The sequence below is a fragment of the Tursiops truncatus genome, chromosome 1, assembly GCF_011762595.2.
Source record: "Tursiops truncatus isolate mTurTru1 chromosome 1, mTurTru1.mat.Y, whole genome shotgun sequence".
Classification (NCBI taxonomy): domain Eukaryota; kingdom Metazoa; phylum Chordata; class Mammalia; order Artiodactyla; family Delphinidae; genus Tursiops; species Tursiops truncatus.
The window spans coordinates 73,166,659-73,186,785 of record NC_047034.1 but is presented as its reverse complement, the minus strand read 5'-3'; the positions used below and the strand labels follow the sequence as shown (position 1 = coordinate 73,186,785).

At 56.9% G+C, this 20,127-nt stretch overlaps 2 protein-coding genes and 1 long non-coding RNA gene across 18 annotated transcripts in view; 1 reads left to right on the top strand and 2 right to left on the bottom strand.

Annotated features, from left to right (window-relative positions):
- GATAD2B (GATA zinc finger domain containing 2B) overlaps positions 1 to 731 on the bottom strand; it is an 83,972-nt gene extending 83,241 nt beyond the window's left edge. For 2 of the 3 annotated variants that reach the window (XM_073807198.1, XM_019919296.3), the window contains exon 1: positions 531 to 731. The gene's annotated coding sequence lies outside the window, so the exon portion shown is untranslated. The remainder of the gene's footprint in view (positions 1 to 530) is intronic. The other variant, XM_019919297.3, reaches the window with a different exon arrangement.
- On the top strand, positions 459 to 10,398 carry LOC117312666 (uncharacterized). Of its 2 annotated transcripts, none has more exons than XR_004527096.2 (4): positions 459 to 613; positions 3,122 to 3,311; positions 4,090 to 4,218; positions 4,350 to 10,398. It is a non-coding gene; the product is annotated as an uncharacterized lncRNA (long non-coding RNA). The 2 variants fall into 2 exon arrangements; XR_004527098.2 differs by lacking the exon at positions 459 to 613 and adding an exon at positions 766 to 920.
- On the bottom strand, positions 4,933 to 20,049 carry DENND4B (DENN domain containing 4B). Of its 13 annotated transcripts, none has more exons than XM_033858457.2 (29): positions 19,445 to 19,576; positions 18,767 to 18,915; positions 17,678 to 18,017; positions 16,820 to 17,072; positions 16,496 to 16,565; positions 16,127 to 16,296; positions 15,810 to 16,054; positions 15,308 to 15,374; positions 15,153 to 15,211; positions 14,841 to 14,985; positions 14,391 to 14,566; positions 14,135 to 14,235; positions 13,126 to 13,341; positions 12,439 to 12,584; positions 11,999 to 12,138; positions 11,780 to 11,906; positions 11,184 to 11,390; positions 10,722 to 10,850; positions 9,484 to 9,673; positions 9,080 to 9,247; positions 8,428 to 8,819; positions 8,145 to 8,267; positions 7,774 to 7,943; positions 7,551 to 7,692; positions 7,030 to 7,266; positions 6,379 to 6,496; positions 6,122 to 6,287; positions 5,969 to 6,033; positions 4,933 to 5,875 (listed from the first exon to the last, which is right to left on the bottom strand). In XM_033858457.2, exons 2-29 carry the CDS (start codon positions 18,774 to 18,776, stop codon positions 5,730 to 5,732), a joined length of 4,518 nt encoding a protein of 1,505 aa, XP_033714348.1. In that variant the 5' UTR covers positions 18,777 to 18,915; positions 19,445 to 19,576; the 3' UTR covers positions 4,933 to 5,729. The 13 variants fall into 13 exon arrangements, with proteins under 13 accessions (XP_033714348.1, XP_073663243.1, XP_073663218.1 ...); XM_073807142.1 differs by having other exon boundaries at positions 8,431 to 8,819; XM_073807117.1 differs by lacking the exon at positions 19,445 to 19,576 and adding an exon at positions 19,910 to 20,047 and having other exon boundaries at positions 7,551 to 7,943.
- Between the last annotated feature and the right edge of the window lie 78 nt (positions 20,050 to 20,127).

Sequence of the window (20,127 nt, the reverse complement as noted above, 5' to 3'; positions counted from 1 at the left end):
GGATCCCCCATTTGTCCCAACCGCCAGCAAACACAAGACTGAGAGCAGGGAGCGGCCCCCGCACCCTGAGGGCACCACTGGGGGTGGAGAGAGTTAAGGGGGGGCGCGCTAGAGAGGAAGGAGGGGAGCATGGCGGGCCTGAGGCAGTGAGTGAAAGCGGGGAAGGCGGGGGAAACGGGGCGCGAGGGAGGGGAGAAAGAGTAAAAGGAGAAGAAATGAAGGGACACGAGCTGGGGGCGCGCGAGGCCGAAGTGAAAGACCGGGGCGCGCGCGCGGAGTGGGGGGAGGGGATGAGGTGAAGGGGGAGCGCGAGGCGGGGGCGCGCGGTGCCGGGGTGGGGGGAGGGGGACGCAAGGCGGGGGCGCGCGGGCGGGCGTCGGCTCGCGGGCGCTTCCCCTCCCCCCGCCCCTCCACCTTTCCCTTCCCCCACCTCCGCCACCACCGCCTCCTCCCAGCCTCCCTCCCTTCCTCGCTCCTCACCGCCCCCGGGCGGGCGGGCGGCCAGGCTGGCCTAGGCCAAAGCTCCTCACCTGGCGGTGGCGGTGTAACTCCCGGCTAGCTCGCCTCCCCAGGCGGCGGCGGCGGCGTCGAAAAAGGAAGAGGCTACGGCACAGTAGGTTCCGGACCCCGCTGACGGGACCGGGGGCGGGGGTGGGAGAGGGGGGCGGGCCGGACCCGGGCGGGCGGGCGGAGCAGACACTGCGGTACAGACGGGGGCAGCGGCGGCGGCGGCGGCTGCACCGGCGGCGGCGGCACCACACAAACAAGGACGCTGATTGGGCAGCTGCCAAGCGCCTCGACTCCGCCTTCCCCACACGCCACGACGCCCATTGGGCGACCTGAGCCGGCCTCCCCGCCCTCCTCTTCTCGGCCACACCAATAGGAGACAGGATGCCGGGGCTACACCCCACCCTTGAAGAGTGAGTGGCTGGAGAAGTGATGATTGGCGTACCTAAGACCCAATCGTAAACGGAGGAGGGGGATGGTCTAGCGGGGGCGCGTTAATGGGTACCTCGGCCAGTCCCAGACACATCCGGGTCTTCAGCAGCCCATTAAGTGTCGGGGGTCAAAAAATCGCTTCAGGCTGCAACTTTACCTTAGAGACGTTTTGGTCCCCAGGCAGCCGCCGTACCCCAGTATCCCAAAACCGGGATTCCCCTTTGGCCTGTTCTCATTCTTCCAATTCTAAAGATGGAGACTGGCGAACGGCGCTGGGCTCTGTGTTGGATGGTGTTTCATCCCGACAGAATCCAGAAATTTCACGATAGAAGTAGCTTGAGGCGCTCAGGCCTTGCAGTCTATTTGGGGCGTGGCCTGTCTCCATCTGCCAAAGGCCTTGAGCTTCCTGGTCTTCATTGTATCCCAGCATGGTCCTGTCGTGACTGAACCACGACAGGAGAAAAAAAGGCAGCTAGCCAAATTGCTGAGAAATTACGCCGTGCAGAGCCCTCGCAGCTCCTCTCGGGATCTCTTGGTCTGGTCAGGTTCACAGTGAGGGAAACAGCTTCCCACTCCACCGACTCCACTCAAGGCCCAACTCCTGCTAGCCTCCCTACTTCCCAAAAGCAGTTAGGCCCACCTAAACTCTCAGCGTTTCTCGAGCACTTACCACAAGTATTGTTCTTGAGCATCTGAGGATAGGGACCAAGTATCAGAGTCAGTGTGTTGAAGGAATAATAATAGCTAACGTTTTGGGAAAAGAGACTGAGGCACTGTGCTATATATGCATCCTTATTTATTCTTTTAAGAGCTATGCGTGGGTTATTTTATTTATTCCTCATAACTCTATGGGGTAGATGCTGTTATCCCCATTTTACAGATGAGGAAAATGAGGTACAAATCAAATGACTTGCCCAAAGTTACACATGGTAAGTGGCAGAGCTGAAATTTGAATCCAGGTAGATCAAGATACAGGTTCAGGGGCTTCCCTGGTGGCGCAGTGGTTGGGAGTCCGCCTGCCGATGCAGGGGACACAGGTTCCTGCCCCGGTCCGGGAGGATGCCACATGCCGCGGAGCGGCTGGGCCCGTGGGCCATGGCCAATGAGCCTGCGCGTCCGGAGCCTGTGCTCCGCAACGGGAGAGGCCACGTTAGTGAGAGGCCCGAGTACCGCAAAAAAAAAAAAAAAGGTTCAGAGAGGCTAAGGAACTTGAAAAGGTCAGACAGCTAATTAGTGACTAAGCAGTGGTTTGAACCCAGAAATAACTGGTTCCAGAAGCACTAGAATGTGTTTTTTCGAATCATTTAGAAGTCATGCTGTGCAATAGAAATGAAACTAATGAAGGACATGTCCACAAAAATACAGGTGGGCCCCTGAACACACACACATGCAGAGGCATGCCCCAATTCTAAAGTGGATAAAACACCTTCTCTTTCCAAGAACATGGTCTCTGGAGTCCAACTGTCTGGGTTTGGATCTCTTACCAGTTGTGTGATTTGGGTGCAAGTTACTTAACCTCTAGTTTCTATGCCCTACTTTCCCTATCTTTAAAATGGGAATGCTTGATGAGTACCTAGTTCATAGGGTAATGGTGAGGATTATAAAATATACATTTTAGATGTTCAGAGGGGTACTTCCCTGGTGGCGCAGCGTAAGACCTCATGCTCCCAATGCAGGGGGCCTGGGTTCGATCCCTGGTCAGGGAACTATATCCCACGTGCATGCTGCAACTAAGAGTTTGCATGCCACAACTAAGGAGCCCACGAGTCGCAACTAAGGAGCCCATGTGCTGCAACTAAGGAGCCCGCCTGCTGCAACTAAGACCTGGTGCAAACAAATATTTTTTTTTAAAAAAGCTCAGGATAGTGCTAAGCACATAGTAAGTACTCAGTAAACATTAACTATTATGAGAATTTTCCTGACTTTTCCAACAATTTCACCCTCTTAGCTCAAAATTCAGCTTCGATTGGTATTCTACCTGTAGTACCTGTCTTTTACCACACTGAAAATTATGTCATTTTAATTCCTTCACTGGCTCGGTTATTTCACACACGATAGAAGACCTATTATGTGACTAGATACTCTTCTATGTGCTGGGGATATACAGTAAATGGGACAAAGTCACTGCCCTCATGGAAGGTACAGCCCTCTTTCCCTAACCTGCTGCTTTGTCCATTATCAGTCCAGGGCACTCTCTGCTGTCTGAAGGGCCATTCTTCAAGGGCTGCAAGGATATGAGAAACACAGTGGTGGAAGATACTAGCCTGAGGAAGATACTAGTGAGGCCTGAGAAAATGCCTTTCAGCAAAATTAAAATCAGGCCGTGGAGGGGGAACTTTCAATCTGGAGCGATCAAGCTCCAAGACAGACAGGTAAGCAAGGCCACTGGTGTAGTGGACGTGACTTTGCCCTATGCAGGCTCTGTTCGTTTTCTTTTTGTGGCTAACATTTATTGAGTGTGTTTAGCACTTTATGTAGATTATATAATTAATCTTTGAACAACCTCCCCAATTTGCACATGAGGAAAAACTGAGGCACAGCAGTTAAGTAACTTGTCTGATGTAATAAAATTAGTAAGTGCCAGAGACAAGATTTAACTAAAATTTGTCATACTTGAACCTACACACTCTAAAGTCAGGGAAAAGAAATGGGGCCAGGTAATTTGGACTTATCCTGCCCCTCATACAGTTCCCTAAGCCACAGGACAGAGATGTCAGATGCTGTGGTGAGTACTTTTCTATTGGAATCTGCAGGTACTCTCGCGGTTAAAGAATTCTGTAGTTCCACCCATCTGACTACAGTCCTGTTGAAAAATGAGCAGCATAAGCTGGGAGGCAGTCATCATCGGGGCATTCTAGACCAGGAAGACTGTATGCTCTATTAAGGTAGGGACTGAGCCCCAAAATTCGCTCTATAATTCTAGATGGTTCAGTGCACAGCTGGGCATGCTACACTCAACAGAAACTTATGTTTTCAGGAAGGAAGTCACTCAACTTTGCAGAAGGTTGTTGGGGATGATACAGGGAAAGTTTGACTCTAGGGAGTGAGGTCTGATCAGAACCTGGGGTGACATGAGGGTTCCCCTCTGAAGAAGGCATCTCCTAGTCCCTGGCAAAAACAGATGGCATTTCCTAAGCCCCTCCTTTGCAGCTCCTTTAGGACACTGCTCAAGTTAGGATGGGGACGCATCCTCTGGCTTGAAGGTCCCAGAATTCAGAAGTGGTATGGCTCTCTTCATCCACCGATATCCACCCCCAGGAATTTGCGCTAGAGGCTCATGTAAGTTATTTCCTCCATTGACACTCCTGCCCTCCTTCCCCAAGATATTTCTGTTTTGTTGGCTAATTCCCTTTGGTAATTGATTTTGCAGCTCTGTTAGGAGTGTTTCCTGTGTTTATTTCATTATATAGGAAAGAAAGGGAGAACTCCGAGTGGACCAAAAGGATTAGAAAAATGATGCCTGGATGCCTGGCGCCCACACGCAGTGAGCCCCCTTAATCCTTGCCCCTGTCTTCCTGGTGCTGTCCCCAGGTTGAGTCCCTGGTTGGAAGAGTACTGCCTTCAACTAGAGCAACTAAGGAGGCCTAGAATGAGATCCAGGGCTCCCAGGATGCGTGAGAGCTGCCCTGTGGAGGTACTGGAGAAGTTGGGAGGGGGAAGCTGTGGGGAGAGGAAAGAAGGCAGAGATGAGCTCAGGGCCCCCAGAGAATGGAGTCTTTGTGTGGGGTACAGATGAGGGACAAGGGGGTGATTGTGTGGGAGGGCCGGAAGTACCACACAGACTGGCACCACCATAGCCAGCACCGGATTCACCCCTCTCCTGCTCCAAGAACTCCCTGTGCCCCAAGGGACCAGAACCAGACCTGGTCAGGGAAAGCAGTGCGTGCCTGAAGGCAGCAAGGGATGCAAAGGTGGAAAGGAGGATGTGCAGCCAGGAGAAAAAGTGGGGTATCCCCCACCATTATCCCAGACTCAGAGAACAGGAGGCAGAAGGAAAAAGACAGAAGCAGCTTTTACTATATTACATCCAACAAAACTTCGCAAGGAACAATCCTTATTGCACAGTCAGGGCCCTGGGTGGGTGAAGCATTCCCCAAGGTGGAGTGGACAGAAAGGATCAGGACCAGAGGGGCACCAGTTTTTCCTAAGGGGAGGCTGGGACTCCTCTAGCTCCCACCTCCTAACTTTCAAGGAGCTACAAACCACTGGACCACGTGGGCCCATTTCCCTTCTCTTTCTCACTGTCCATAAGAACCTCATAAGCAAGGGGGCTGTGGCTCCAGAATAAATAACTTAAAATAAAATACAAACACTAAGGTAGAAAAGCATGGAGAGCCTTGGGCTCCTTCGGCAACTCTAGGGAAGCGGGACCATCATTGGTGGGGAATGACATCCCTCCCTCCCATTCAGGGCAAAGGCTCAGTAGCTGTGTATCTTTCTAGTTGTTTTTTAAAACAAAAACTTATAAAATGACCAGGGCAGTGCAGATCTGTGGGTACCCTGGAGAGGAGTTCCTGGTATAGGATGAGGCGGAACAGAGATGTGCCAGCTCCCCCCAGGCCTCCTCCAACATCAACATGAGCACAGAGGGCAGGTTGGAGATAGGGGAATTGTGACTTTTGGTAACAGTGGGTCCCTCTTCCTGCTGCCCCCATTCAGAGCCTACGGCTCGGCATGCTTCCCAGCCTATTCCCAACTCCTCTGTGAAAGCAACAGGGAAGCAGGTTATCTCTAGAATCCATTCTCCCTCACCTCCTCAGCCCAGGCTGGAGAAGGAAGCTTAAGGGTCCCTAGCATTCCAGAGGTGCTCCAAAATATTTTCGGCAGTCAATGGCCTTTGGGGTGGGCATCTGTGCCCGCCGCTGCCTCAGTTCCTCCTTGCCCGTGCTGCTGGCCAGCTTGTTAAAGGCGGACTTGTACTTCTTGTCGAAGGCCACTAGGAAAGAGGGTGGAGGTAGGTCAGTATATTAGGATTCCAAGCTTCCACACCTGGTCCCTAAACTCCTCAGCCCCCTGCCTGCTCCCTCACCTATGTCCACGTGGTCCTTGCCCAGAGCAGCCAATGTCAGGAATAAGATCTCACGGTAGATGCCCCTGGAGTGGAGGCAAAAGGGTATAAGTGAGATAAAGGGGGTATGGAGCCCAGGACAGACCAGGGACCTCTCAGATAGGAACACGATACCTCTGCAGGTGCAGGCCAGTGGGAGGGGGCCCTAGAGTTTCCAGCAGGAGCCCTATAGCCTTGTGCACCTCATTGAGACCGACATGGCGCAGCACGGACTCCAGCAATGCTAGACTAAGGGATGCAGGTACTGGGCCAGGCCATACCACCCGCTGGGGGATCTGGCCTGGGTGAAAAAAAAGAAGGTAGCCAGGATTATTGAGCCCTCTAAGTCTGGGACCTTCCCCTTCCCATCCTAGGCCAAATACCAGACTTACTGTGGACCCTCCAGAGCACATAGAGAGGTGGGCAGCTGTTGGGGTCAGGGGTCAGGACATCCCACAGCAGCCGCACCTGCACAGATGCTGGATCAGGCATTATCCAAGGAGATGGGGCCTGCGGGGAGCCAAGATAAAGGAGAGAGGCTCATGGGGTGGGAGGCAGGGGACAGGAAATGGACAGGCGTTATTCCAAGAGACAGGAACATTACAGGACATAGCCAAAGAGAAGAGAGAAAGGAACTCTTGTTCCCCGTGGGAATGCAAGCTCTATTGAGAGCAAGGACTCTGTTTTGTAATCTGCTACATCCCTAGTGCCTAAAACTCTGCCTGGAACCTAAAAGGTGCTCAATAAATATTGGTGCAGTGAATAGAGCAATAAATAGATGAACATTAACAAATTATTGTCTGGGTACCAGGCACTACACTAGGTGCCTTAACAACAGCCCTGTCTGTGGGGGTGGGGGGGCGGCACTTATGCCATTTTACAGATGAGAAATTGTAGCTCAGAGTAGTGAAGTGAAAGGGCCGGGAGTCAAACCAGGTACAACCAACTCCAAAGCCTGTGCTCTTTCTACAGCACTGAAGACACAGAGGACTGAGAAACAGAACTGGGAGATGAGGAAGCAGGGACCATATCAGGGAACTGACCTGGGGAGGTGGGGGGCCATCACAGGAGGCCAGCACCAGGCATGGCAGAATACTGGGCAGGCGTAGCCGCTGGAAATACCACAGAAGGTTCCAGAAGATGATGGGGTGAGCAGCAGGCAGCTCAGGCAACGCCAGTACCTCACTGCCCTCATTCTCTACCAGCGACTCCAGTTCCTTACGCAGCACCAGGGGGCTCAGATACGCCCATGCCCCACTCTCGACACGCCGGGAGGTACCCTGTCAGGCACAAAGTGGGAGGGCAATGGAGGGCATGTACCACGGCCCCATCCTCAGAGCCACAATTCCCACTGGGCCACCATGTCCAACAGCTTCTGGGACATCCCTTGCCCTCAATGCCTACCTCTCCCCAGCACCACTGGGGCCACCCACAGGGCAACACACACACACACACACACACACACACACACACACACACACACACACACACACACACACACACACACACACACACACACACACACACACACACACTGCTTGTGCCCCTTTGGCCCAGCCCTTACCCCCACGTGTCCGTTGCAGAGCTGGGGCTCATCCAGGGCAAGGCAGAGCCTGCGGTCACTGAGCACAGGGCCTGGGCCCCCAGGGACAGGAGCATCTTTGCTGCCACTGGCACCAGCAGAGGCAGGCTTGGGGCTGGGGGCACTGCAGCGAGATAGCAGGAGGGTCAGCCCTCGGACCTCCACCTCCCTGCCCCACCCACAGCACTCGCCCTGCTTTGGGCACCTTGGTCGGGAATCAAAGGTCTGGACACTGAGTAGGGGCACAAAGGGGCAGGTGCAGAAGGGACAGGTTGTGTTGAGGTTGGAGTCATCAGGTGCCCAGCCAGCCATGATCTCCTCATCATACACCAGGGAATCACAGGCGCGGCACAAGGAGCAGCTAGACAGCAGGATCTGCAGGCAAGGAGACCCCAGGAAGCAGGCCCCTTTTGGCCTCTAGGCTCTGGAGCCCGTGCTCCTTCCCCAGCCCCTCTCATCTTCACATCCCAGCCCAGGCTCCTCCCACCTCCTCCCCAACCCCTGCCTTTGACAGAGTGCATGGGTGTGGTGTATGTGTGTGTTCAAGCACATCTGCGTGGGAGGGATTATCCTCACTTCCAGGGAAGGTGGCTGCAAGGATCCAGGGGTGTCACTGAGGCGCTCTGAGGAATGGCGAAGGCTCACGCTGCTGAGAGAAGATTCTGAGAGGTCCCACTCACTGCCCAGAGAGGCTGAGCTCTGCCATTACATGAGAAAGCATAGTTAGCCACACCCATGCTCCTCTTCACCCAGGATGCTGGCTTCAGCCACCCCTCAAGGCCCTCTCTGCGCACTCCTGGTTAGCAGCTCCTCCCCAGGCCTCCCGGTGCTAAAGTGTCTGGACCCTCCCCTCACTGGCTACCTCGGATGCAGTGGATCCAGGGCGCTCCCGTGGGCGCAGAAGGCTGTCCATGGGGCTGCGGCGGGCTGGGGGAGGCAGGTCAGGGGGCAGCTCAGGCGGAGGAACACGAGAGGCAGGGGAGCGGCGGGAAGGAGTTAGCAGCTGTTGGAGGCGGGCACCCAGCCCTCTTCGTGGGGTGCTGGCCTCATCCTGATGCCAGCCAGCCTTGGGCACCCACCCACTTGGCCCTTGCAGGGTTTCAGTGGACTGGGTACTCAGGGCTGAGCCTGCGTCCCCTGGGCTGCCTCCAGGTGCCGGCTCCTCCCCGGTCAGGCTCAGGTCTGAGAGGCTTCCATCGTGCCAGGGCACAGGTGATCCCCGGGGTTCCAGCACCCCCAAGGCCTCTATCACTACAGGGCAGAAAAGAATCAGGGAAGATGGAGGCCAGTCCCTCCTCCAGGAACTGAGTAAACACAATTCCTGGCTGTACAGACTCTGGCACCACAGCCCCCACCATGGTGACAGTCCAGGCAAGATTCCCTCAGCGCCTACAGTGCCCACCACAAAGCACCACCCGTCCCTCCTGGCTCTGGCCTTCCCCGCTTTCACTGGCAAGTGGTCAGGGAAGCTGACGGGGCTGAGGGTTGGGGTGTGGGACGAGGGCACTCACTGTGGGCCACGGCAGCCTCCACAGTGGGCTGTGCCCCTCGGGCACTCCCCAGGCTGCCACTCTTCACCAGGCGCCCCGCAGGCGAGGCAGGGTCCCTCAGGCTTCGCCCAGCCCAGGTAGTCTGGCGCTGAAGGGGGCGGGTAGGGGAGGGGCGCTCCAGATAGGGCTCTGTAAAAGATAGAGAGGGGATTGAAAGGCAGCCAGCTAGAAACCCAGCCCCCAGTTCCGAAACAGAGCTCCTTAAGTGGACCTGGATTTATGGGGCTCCTCCCAGGCAGAACTTCATCTCTTTTGTTACCAGCCAAGTATAGTTTATCCACTCTGAGAACGCCCAGTTCCAGCCACTAGGCCAGCCCTAGCTCTCCACGCCTATCCCCCTGCCCGTGTCACCAGCCCCTACCCACCTGTCTGGGAGCCGCCTGCCTCTTGTGCTGCCGTCTCTGCCTCCTCCTCCTGCTTCTGACACTGCCACCGCTGCCGCCGTTCTCTCAAGGGCTGGCGGAACTGAGCAGCCCCCAGGACCACGTTCCGGAGCTTGGCCCAGCGCAGGCGCCCACCCGGTGTACCAGACGGCCACTTGCCTTCCAGCACGGCCTGCCAAGCACAGTGCCCGTGAAGATGGCCTACTTCCATACCCTGGCCTCAGCCTGACGCCAACTGCCTGACCTGGAGCCCCAGGGACCACCTTCTCCTCCAGACATCCTGCCTAGGACTGTCCTGCCAATGGCTCAGCCGGGAGCAAGAGCCCAGAAGAGACAGTTGGCAGCTGCCACCCTGAGGGGTTCTAGAGGAAGCCAGAAGCAGTGGAGACAACCTGGATCCAGACTCTGCTGTTTATAAACTATGGGCTTTGAAGAAATCGGTTCATTTTTTGGGTCATTAGTTTCCTCATCTAAAAAACAGGAAATATAGGTTAGTATCATGGTTAAGGGCCTGAATTCAGGAAACATCGGCGTGCCTGTGTGCATCTCCTAACTCCCTAACTTACTCACTGTGGTACCTCGGACAAGTTACTAAGCCCCTGCAACCTCATGGCCTCATCTGTAAGATGGGGACAATAATCATTCCACTTCATGGGGCTGTGGTAAAGATAAAATGATTTGATGTGGGCTTCCCTGGTGGCGCAGTGGTTGAGAGTCCGCCTGCCGATGCAGGGGACACAGGTTCGTGCCCCGGTCTGGGAAGATCCCACGTGCTGTGGAGCGGCTGGGCCCCTGAGCCATGGCCACTGAGCCTGCGCGTCTGGAGCTGTGCTCCGCAACAAGAGAGGCCGTGACAGTGAGAGGCCCGCATACCACAAAAAGAAAAAAAAAAAATGATTTGATGTGGAAAATGTATTTGGAACAGGGCCTGGCATATTGGCTCCCACTATTAGCTATCATCGGGAGGTAGCAGTACTCGCCCAACCTCCTTGTCAGGGGTATTGTGGGTGAAGATCAAAGCGGCCAAGTATGAGAAAACCGTGTGTAGGTGCTAAGGCACTAGAGGAGCACAATGGGTGACAATGGTGACAGGACCTTGTTGGATTGTATGGACCCAACCTCCAAGGAGAGGGGAGAGCGGCAGGTGTCAGGGAGCAGCATCCTTCCCACACACCTACCCGGCACAGGCTGCCATCCCCCCCTCACCCCAAATTAGGTACCTTGTTATAGTAGCCGTAGGTGATGGTGTTGGGCACGATGCCTGCCCGCCGCATGTCCAGCATGACCCGCACGGACAACACGGGCTGCCCATAGTGTGAGCAGAGCTGCATCAACACCCGGTAACACACCTGGGCCAGGAGACATGCAGGATGAGAGCAGACTCACTCCCAACCCAAATCCTCAAGTCTCAGCAAGCACCCTTCTCCAGCCTCCCCAATTCTCACAGACTTCACTGGCCCCTGGCAGCTCCTGGGCTTGCCTCAGAGCCACCTACCCTTCCTGCTGACCCTGCCACCCTGCAGTCTCTACTGCTACACCCTGAACATGTTCATTAATTCAGTGAATGTGATGGAGCTCTCAACTTGTGCCCGTGCTCCCCATCTGCTTTCCACGGTCACCAAGTTTCCCTCTCACAGCTCCCATGCCTGCACAAGCCCCTGGGACTGGGCGCAGGTGCCCACCTCGTCGGGCAGCACCACCTTGCGGCTCTCCATCTGGCGCAGCACCTGGTAAGCCGTTTGCAGTGCCCGCACCCTGGAGGGCGCCGACCGCACGTAGGCAGGCAGACACAGGAACCACAGCCCATAGCAGTGGCCCAGCAGGCACCGGGCCCAGAGCTCAGGCACAGCTGCTGACTTCTGTGCCATCCGCTGTGCGATCTTCATCTCCTAGGTAGGGCAGGGGACACACCTGGGTGAGTACAATGCCAGGGCAGGGCAGGTCTTAAAATAGTGTGGGAGAAACAGCACCCTCCCTGAGGAAGGGTCTGTGTACTGACAAGGCGGGAGAGATGCTGCACACACAGCCCAGGATCCCCAAGCAGAGATGCCTAGCTTGAGCTCGGGCAGGTGCCCTGGTTTCCCAGAGTGCTCAGAAAATGAAGATGAGGATGATGACAGTGGTAACAATAGCTAATATTTCATGTGCCAGACATAACTGAAACCTTCCAACAACCTTATGGGGTAAATACTATTATACCCATTTTACAGATGAAGAAACTGAAGCAGCAGCCCTTGGCCTGAGCCAGATGCCTCTGGGGGGCCCACCTGCGGGTTACCTGTTTGGTACGGCGAGGGGCAGGACTGCTGGGGGCACTACGGGATGGACCTGGCACAGGCAGAGCCCCGGGTTGCTCTTGAGGAGACTCAAACAGCTCAGCCCGTAGTTCGGGGAACCCATCGTAGCTGGAGGGGCAGAGAGAGGCAACATCAGGAGCAGTCGGCACTAAGTCAGCCCATGGGGCCTCACAACAAGTGAGGGGACAAGAGGCTCTCACCAGTACTGGGGGGTAGATTCACTGCCCTCTGGCGCCGGCGGCTCCTCGGGAGGTGTGATAAAGACAGTGAGCTCACTTCCTGACAGCTCCTCCAGCTCCACCAAGGGTGTTGGCTCCGGCTTCTCCTGCTCTGGGTGGACCTGGAGCAGGATGGTAAGAGAATGAGCATCTCGCAGGAAAGCATAGCCACAGGGAAGGAGGTAGTGGGTCCAGATTCCACCAAGGCCCTGGAGACAGAGCTGGGGGATGGAGTGAGGAATGGGAAGACAGTACGTCTATGAGGCCGGTCACATATGCTGCATAGGCTGTGCCCTGTATAACTCCAGGGGCACCATCCCTGCCACAGATGAGATGTAGAGTGTTGATACCTGGGATAACAGAGACTGCCAAGAGGAGAGCAGAGGGCAAAGGGCATGAAGAGAAGGGATAATGCCCAATACCTTGTCAACACAAGAGTCAAAGAATTCCAGGGCAGCATGCCGAGCAGAGCCAAAAGAACATTCCTCAATGAACTGCGAGAACATCTGTGTGTGCAGCAGCTGGGAGTACAGCTTGTGGCTGGAGCGTTCTCGGGATTTGAGGAAGCCTGACAGATGAGAATGGGGCAGAGAGGAAGGTTACCAGGGGTCCCTACCACAGGCACCCCCTTCCGAACCCTTTTCTCGGCTCCCTGCCAACTTGGCGTCCAAGGCCATCAAAGTCATCCCCTCTTTGGCCCCTCTGGCACCACTACACCACACGCCAAGCCGAGCAGCTCAGCTACCCCAGCACCACAGTCCCACGGAATCCCTCCCTTTTATCTGTTGGCACCTAGGACCTCAGACTGGGGAGTCTCCAAGGGAAGAGAGTTTCGCCCATGGGGGCGGCTCAACACAGGCGTCACTGTGTCCCCACCAAGCCCAAGGCTTCCCAGAGGGCAGGGCCACAGCTGGTTCATCTTTGTACCCTTATCCCCTCTCCAAGCCCAGAAGAGCATACAGCTCAAAGCTGGTGCCCACAAAAACGTGTGCTGAGTGAAGGAACAAGAAACTGTGTGATTCCTCGTCCCCCCGGGCTTCCCCATGGAGCCCAGCCCCTGGCCACCCCTCCCGTGACCCCCGCCCCAAGCAGAGACAGGGCCCCTTTACCCTGCAGGAAGAAGAGGTTGTCGACATCACGAGACCCCTCAGAGGGGGCCTGGGTGAGCGGGCGTAGGAAGTCCCGGTAGCCCTTGAGCAGGCAGGCCATGAAGCGGAGGAAGGCTCCCTGGACCTCGCGCTCCAGCTGGGCCCGGCGGCCGCACACTGCCTCATAGTCTGTCAGCAGGAATTCCAGGGAGGCCTCCTCCTCGGGTCCAGTATATGCTGGGGACCAGGGCAGCCTGAGAATCAGGGCCAGCACCCGTAGGGCTTGCCTCAACCCTGCCCTTCACACAGAAGTCACTGTTGCTACCCCACCACCGGCAGGTCCTAACAGACCTGGTACCAATAGTAACTAAAAAGTTACCTTCAGGGACTTCCCTGGGGGTGCAGTGGTTAAGAATCCACCTGCTAATGCAGGGGACACGGGTTCGAGCCCTAGTCCGGGAAGATCCCACATGCCACGGAGCAACTAAGCCTGTGCGCCACAACTACTGAGCCTGCGCTCTAGAGCCCGCGAGCCACAACTACTGAAGCCCACATGCCTAGAGCCCGTGCTCCACAACAAGAGAAGCCACCGCAATGAGAAGCCCATGCACCGCAACAAAGAGTAGCCCCCGCTCGCCACAACTAGAAAAAAGCCCGCACGCAGCAATGAAGACCCGATGCAGCCAAAAATAAATAAGTTAATTCATTAAAAAATTAATGTTAATTAATTAAAAAATTCATTAATTCATTAAAAAAAAAAGAATTTACAAAAAAAAAAAGTTACTTTCAGGTAACAGTTTCAAGCCTCCCCAATGACAAGCTCAACCTCCCTGACATATTCAGGAATATTAACGTGACATTCGCTTCCGTCTTGCTTAAATTGGAATTTGAATTCCTCTCACTTCCACCAAATGAAAGCCTAACTCCTCTAACCTCCTCAGGTAAGGTCAGCTCCCCACAGGCCTCCCCAAACTGGAGGTTCAAGGTCAATGACAGTTTCCAGCCTCCCACCGCCACCCACGCTCCTCACTCTGATCCAGCTGCTGGTATAGGTTTGTCAGTGTAGTCAGCAGAACCTTGTAGGGTCTGCGGGGCAGGATCCGAGGGGAGAGGGGCTTCTTTTCCTCAGTGCTGTGAGATAAACAGAAGGAAGGAAGGGTGATGGGGCTCCTCGCCAGCCTCCTCCACGTTTTGCCTGAGGCTCCTTTTGAGCAGGTACACTGCATACACCAGCCCTCTCCTGCCCCCCACCTCGAAACCCCCTGGACAAGACCCAGCCCTCTTACTGGAAGAGTGTGTTGGTATCAAGATCAACACAGATGACATCCACAGGCGGGTCATGCAGATCGAAGTAACTGGAGTGGATACCCACGATGAAGGGCACGGGGGCGCTCAGCACGTCTGCCAGCACTAGCGGGCACAGCGGAATGTAGGGGCACTGCCAGTGCAGCGGGAAGATCATCTAAAGCATCAGGGAGTGAGCACCAGTGAGCAGGGCGTAGGGGCAGCAGGAGAGGGGGCCTTGGCCCTGGGGGTGGTGCCTATTGAGAGAAGCTGTGGGAGTTGGGCTCCAAAGAAGAGCTCCTGACGGAAGCTGTATGTCCTGTAGGTCGTGCCCAAGGGTAAAAGGCTGAGGAACCCTCCCCAAGAAAAGAAAAGTAAGGAGAATCTAGGTAGGGACCGGGGCACCAGAAGGAACACTCTAGGCAAGGCAGTCTGGGCAGGGTAGCACTCACAGAGACGAGGGCTTCGCAGACGCTGGTGAGCAGGTCCGGCCGCAGTGAGTGGACTAGCAGTTTGTGCTCCGTGAGCACAGCCAGCAGCAGTGTGATAGCCAGCTCTGGGCCCAGGCTCTGCAGCAGCTGCAGGAAGCTGGCACCACTGCGGGCAATGCCAAGGTGGGGGAAGAGTCAGCAGGAGGCCTTTCCCTAGTCACTGGGCACAGACGCCACCTGGGCCCAGCCTGCATAGACCTCAACACCTGTGCCCATCTGCCTGGCACCTACCATGTCCTTGGTCATCAAAGCCCCCCCAACCTGGGCACATACCTGAGGGGCAGGGGTGAGGATACAGGCTGGCAGAGGAGCAGGTTGTCATAGGGAGACATCTGGGAGACAGAAGAGCCACAAGTCAGGATGGTGAAGACTAGCCCCTGGCAGTTCTCCTCCTCCCATCCAGCCCCAGCCTCAGCCTCAGCTCTCACCTGCACCAGGATGCGGGGTCTCTGTGGGGAAGGGAAGGGGACATTGTGAATGAAGTGGGAGATGTGCCTGGGGGAGAGAGGGGTCCAGTCAGAGGCAGACTCCCAGTCTACTTCATTCAGCCACATTTGCTCTTCTCCTTCACCTGTCCACAAGAACCTTACTCCTCCCTGAGATCCACCTCGAGAATGGTGTCAGCCATCAGAGCCTCCATTATGTACAGCATTTATGCAAATCAGAAAAGAGATTCCCTCTGGGCCTGCACAGCCCCTGGCCAGGACTTAGCTAGCAAGTGTAGCCTGGATTTCAGGCCCCACTCAGCCCCTCAGCCAGGGGCACTTTTGCAGTGGACCAACTCTCCAGCCACACACTACAGCCCCATCCCCACTCCTCTGCCCACCCAGGTCCCCCCACCCCCAGCTCCAGCCTAATCTCATCCATCTCTCCTGGCCTCCCGAGATCCCCTCATAACCCTTCCCAGTGCCGGGGAAGTCTCGTGCTCACGCTTCCAGGGGCAGGCGGTGGGGGCCTGAGACGGAGTAGCGGTAGAGGAAGGTGAGGAAGGCGCGGAAGGCAGGGAAGGCAGGCCAGCGGGACAGCACAGCGATGGCACGGCGGCTGCGCACAGCTCGGCCCCCCAGTGCCCGGCCCCGCTCCACGGCGCTCAGCAGGCCCAGGGCCCGCGCTTGCCGCTCCGAGAGCCTGGTCCTCGGGAATGCCTCGTAGAACTGCAAGGCAGCACCGTACACCTGGCAGGGGCAGAGGGGCAGTCAGGCGGGCCCTGTGGAGCCCGGACCCCTGACCACACTCTGCACACCCACCTTATCACCAGCTGCACCCGTGAGCACAAAGGTGGAGAAGACGGGCACGGGGTACTTGGTCTGGGCAGGCCAGCACTCGATAGTGGCCCCCATGGGCAGGCAGAAGACGGGCACTGACTCGGGCAGCGGGAACGCCTCATTGTCCTCCTCTGGGTAGCGGCCCAGCAGCTCTGCACCCCCGGCAGAGTGGGGGTACCCAAAAGGAGTAGGGTCAATCAGACTCCAGGGGAAGGAAGCAGGGGATCCCAGAGACGGGCCAAGCGGCAAAGGGGAAGTGAGTTCTGTGGACACTGAAGGTACCAGCCAAGAGGCACCAGGGCAGAGGGACACAGAGGGTCAAGGGGTTGGAGAGACAGAGGGGCTACTCACCTGCCTCATACACCAGCGTGTTGGCCTTGGCCAGGCCCACCTTGTAGCACAGGTACACTGCTGGGCCCCACTGCCCCAGAAATGGCAAGAGACAAGCAGACACACAGCTAACAAAGGTTTCTGGGGTTCATTTTCTCCACCACCCCCACGTGGTCTTTGTCTTTATAACTCCCACTAATCCCAGTCCCCCAAAACGAGAGTCACGCCTCTGGGCCCCGCCCCGCCATTAGACGCCTTGGTCCTAGGATACCCTTTGTGCCCAGGGTCCACACCGTCACACAGAGATGGGGCAGGTCTCAGCTTCTGGCTCGGGGCCCCACTCACCATGCCAGGGTTGAGGTTGCGGGGCAATCGGCAGTAAGTATGAGGCGTGCCCTCGCCCTTGCTGGGCAGCACCAGGCAGAGGTCAGTGATGCCCAGGGCATGCAACCCTGCCCCCTCTGCTGCCCGCCGGTAAGTGAGGTAGGTGCGGGGGTGCCCAGGGCCTGGAGGGGCCAGGTTGGCTGAGTGGCTGTAGGGTGTCGTAGCTAGCACTTGGAAGCCAGGCTTGGGACGTTCCTTCCCCTCATACAACACCCTTGGCACAGAGAACAGAAAGAGATGTCAAAAGTCCAATACAGAGGAGCAAGACCCCAGTCCTGCTAGATCTGCCTACCTAGTCCTACCTACTCAGCCTAGTCAAACCCCAACACCAGGGCCCACTTCTTGCTGAACTCTGCCCTCCGAAATCCTGTGCCCCTCTTCTGCCCTTGGCTCTACTTCTTGATCAGTAACAACTCCTCAAACCTTCCATGGTTCTCAAGTTCATTAATAAATACTAAGAATAAAAGCTACCATTTATTGACTCTGTGCTAAGTCCCTTATATGGATTATCTCACTTAATCTTCTCAACCACGCTATGAGGAGGTATTATTTTCCCCAATTTACAGATGAGGGAAAAGGCTCAGAGGGGCTCAATAACCTGCCTAAGGTCACATAGCTAGCAAGTAGCAGCACTAGTATATGCACCCAAATCTGTGTGAGAACTAAGTACGCACAACTTCAGGCCCTTCTCCCTGGCCTGTAGCCCACTCCCTTCCCATTCCCATTGCACATCCCTCATCCCATACCCCTACCTCTCCCTGCCTCACCCCAGTTCTCCTCCCAGCCACCCTTGGTGCCAGCATGGGTAGGTGCACACACCCCAGCTCAACGAGGGGGGGCCTGTCACGCCCCCTCCGGTAGCAGATGACTGGTTGAGTTCCACCCAGGAGCCCAGCACTGAGTTCCAAGGGGTGGCCCCCGGCAGAAGCCTGGATGCACGTGTAGCCCTGGGGCACCTCCTCGCCCAGGGCCCTAGCGATGACTGCCACATCTGTGATGGGCTCAGCTGGCCGGGGAGGGCGAAGGGGCCCACTGGGTTCAGGAACCCACGTTTCCTCAGGGATGGGCGCTCCGTTCCCTGCAAGCCCAGCTATCACGAAGTAATCCACCAGCCGGGGGGGCCGCTCCTCCGCCATGGCCCCCCCCTCACTCACTGCATCTGGAATGGTCAAGTGGGGGAGAGATGAAGCAACGAAGGCTGGTGTTGCCGTGGCAACCAGGGAGTCCCCCCTCTTGCTTCCCTCCTCTTCCTAGTCCTTTCAAGGAAAAGCAGGATCAGTGGTCAGCCAATCCTAAACTCTCCCGCCTGTGACATCACCAGGCCCTCACAGCCCACCACAGCTCCTTAAAGAGACCAGGACCCTCCCTCTTGGTGGTACCAGCCCTCTTCCCAAAGAACCCAAACTCCACTCCACCGCACACAGCTAACCTGGGCTCTGACATCATAGTTTCTGTGTCCTTTTTAAAGACTCCACCCCACTTCACTCCCTAACATAACAGAGATCACAGTCTTTTCTGTAATGGCCTGCAATGACATCATTCCTTCTGGCCATGACATCATGCCAACTACAGTCTTTTTATGGGTTTCTGGCCTTCCTACTCTAGTTGACAATCTAAGAACCTCATGAGCCAGCTAATGTTCTTAAAGAGCCCACTTCTAGGTTTTTGTGAGGACTCCACAAAACCCAAACTTTAAGCGTCTTTTTGCCAGACTCAAGTGTCCTTTTTTCCTAACTTAGATCCACTATCTGACAAAAAAACCACTGCCCTCCAACCTCCAGGATCCTTAGGTATCCCCAGTTAAGTCCAAAGCAGAGTGGGAGACAGTCCCAGAAATCCCCAAGCCCTCCTCCATGGAGCCCAGAGACAGAAACAGGCCCACAACGGGTCTTCAGTAACTCTTCTCACCTGCCTTCATGGCCCAACCCCAGGGAGTAGGAGCCCCAAGGGTCCCGGGGTGCCCCAGGGTGCAGAAGCTGGGAAAGAGCTTGGTGGGTGGCTTGCAGCTGAGGACCGAAGGCGTGGGGGCCGCTTCAGAGGGGAAGGGAGGTGACTTCCTGAAACAGTGGAGGGGAAGCTGCAGCTCAGCGGAAGCCAGCCTATGGGTGTGTGAGTGTGTGTGTGCGCGCGTGTGCTGGGGGGGGGGGGGGACCGTTGAAGGTGCCAACACAGCATCATTCCAAGTTGGAACCTTAGACTAAAGGACCCGGAGCAAGGCAGAGGAGGCTCAGCCTGGATCCAGGATGTACAATCCTACCTAACCTCCCACCCTTGCCAAGAGAAGAGGGGGCAAAGGAAGCTCAGTAGCCAAGCTGGCTCTCCTTAACCTGGCCTCTGGCCTCACACACATACACACACCAACTCCAGCTTAATTTAGTCTCTACATCTGCGAGGTGAGGCCAGGAGTTAGCGTCAGCCTCCTGATTTAGCTCTGGGACACAGCCCCATGCCTCGTCCCGTGCTGGCGAATGGGAGGGAGCCCTATGCCCTATGCCCAAGGCAGCAGGCGGGAGCCATGAGGTTGAGACCAGCAGAAGAGCGAGTGGCCCCCATCGGCAGGACCTCCGCACCCGGGCCTCTCCTCACCGAGCCAGGGAAGAGTCCTGCAGAAGGCAGCCCTTTCTCCCTGGGGAACGCAAGGGGCAGGGGCGCCACTCCGGGTCGCAACGCCCACAAGCCGGGCGGCGGGAAGTTCGCGTTGGGGCAGAGGGCGCGCCGAGCGGGAGGAGGGTGAGGAAGGAGCAGGAGGGCAGAGAGGAGCGGGCGCGCAGGCGGCCGGAGACGTGACGGCAGCAGCGCCGGCCGCCGCGTGACCCGAGCGGAGGGAGGGGTGCTCGAGCTCTAGGACCCGCGGGCGCAGGAGGGGTGCAGGGCGCCAGGGCACTGCTAGCTAACTCCGGGCTGCGCCCTCCCCTCCACTTTCACTTCCCCAGGAGAGAGGAACCGGAACCAGATGTGCAGCGCCGGAGAACAGCTGGGGGAGAGCCCCCGCCCCGCCGGCGCTCCCTCCCTTCCTTCCCCGCCCGCCGCCCCGCCCGGTCCAGCCCCTACCTGCCTGCCCCGCGACTCCCCCGCCGGCCGGCCCGCGGGCGGGTGGCTCGGAAGGCGGGTTGGCTGGCCGGCGGGCGGCGCGGCTACCCGGCCCCGGACATGTCGCACCCGACTCGGGCGCCGCTCCCGCCGGGGCGACGTGAAGGAAGAAGAAGCGGCCGAGGGCGCCGGGGCGCGGGGCGCCGTGAAGGGAGATCCGGGCGATCCCAGCGTCCCCG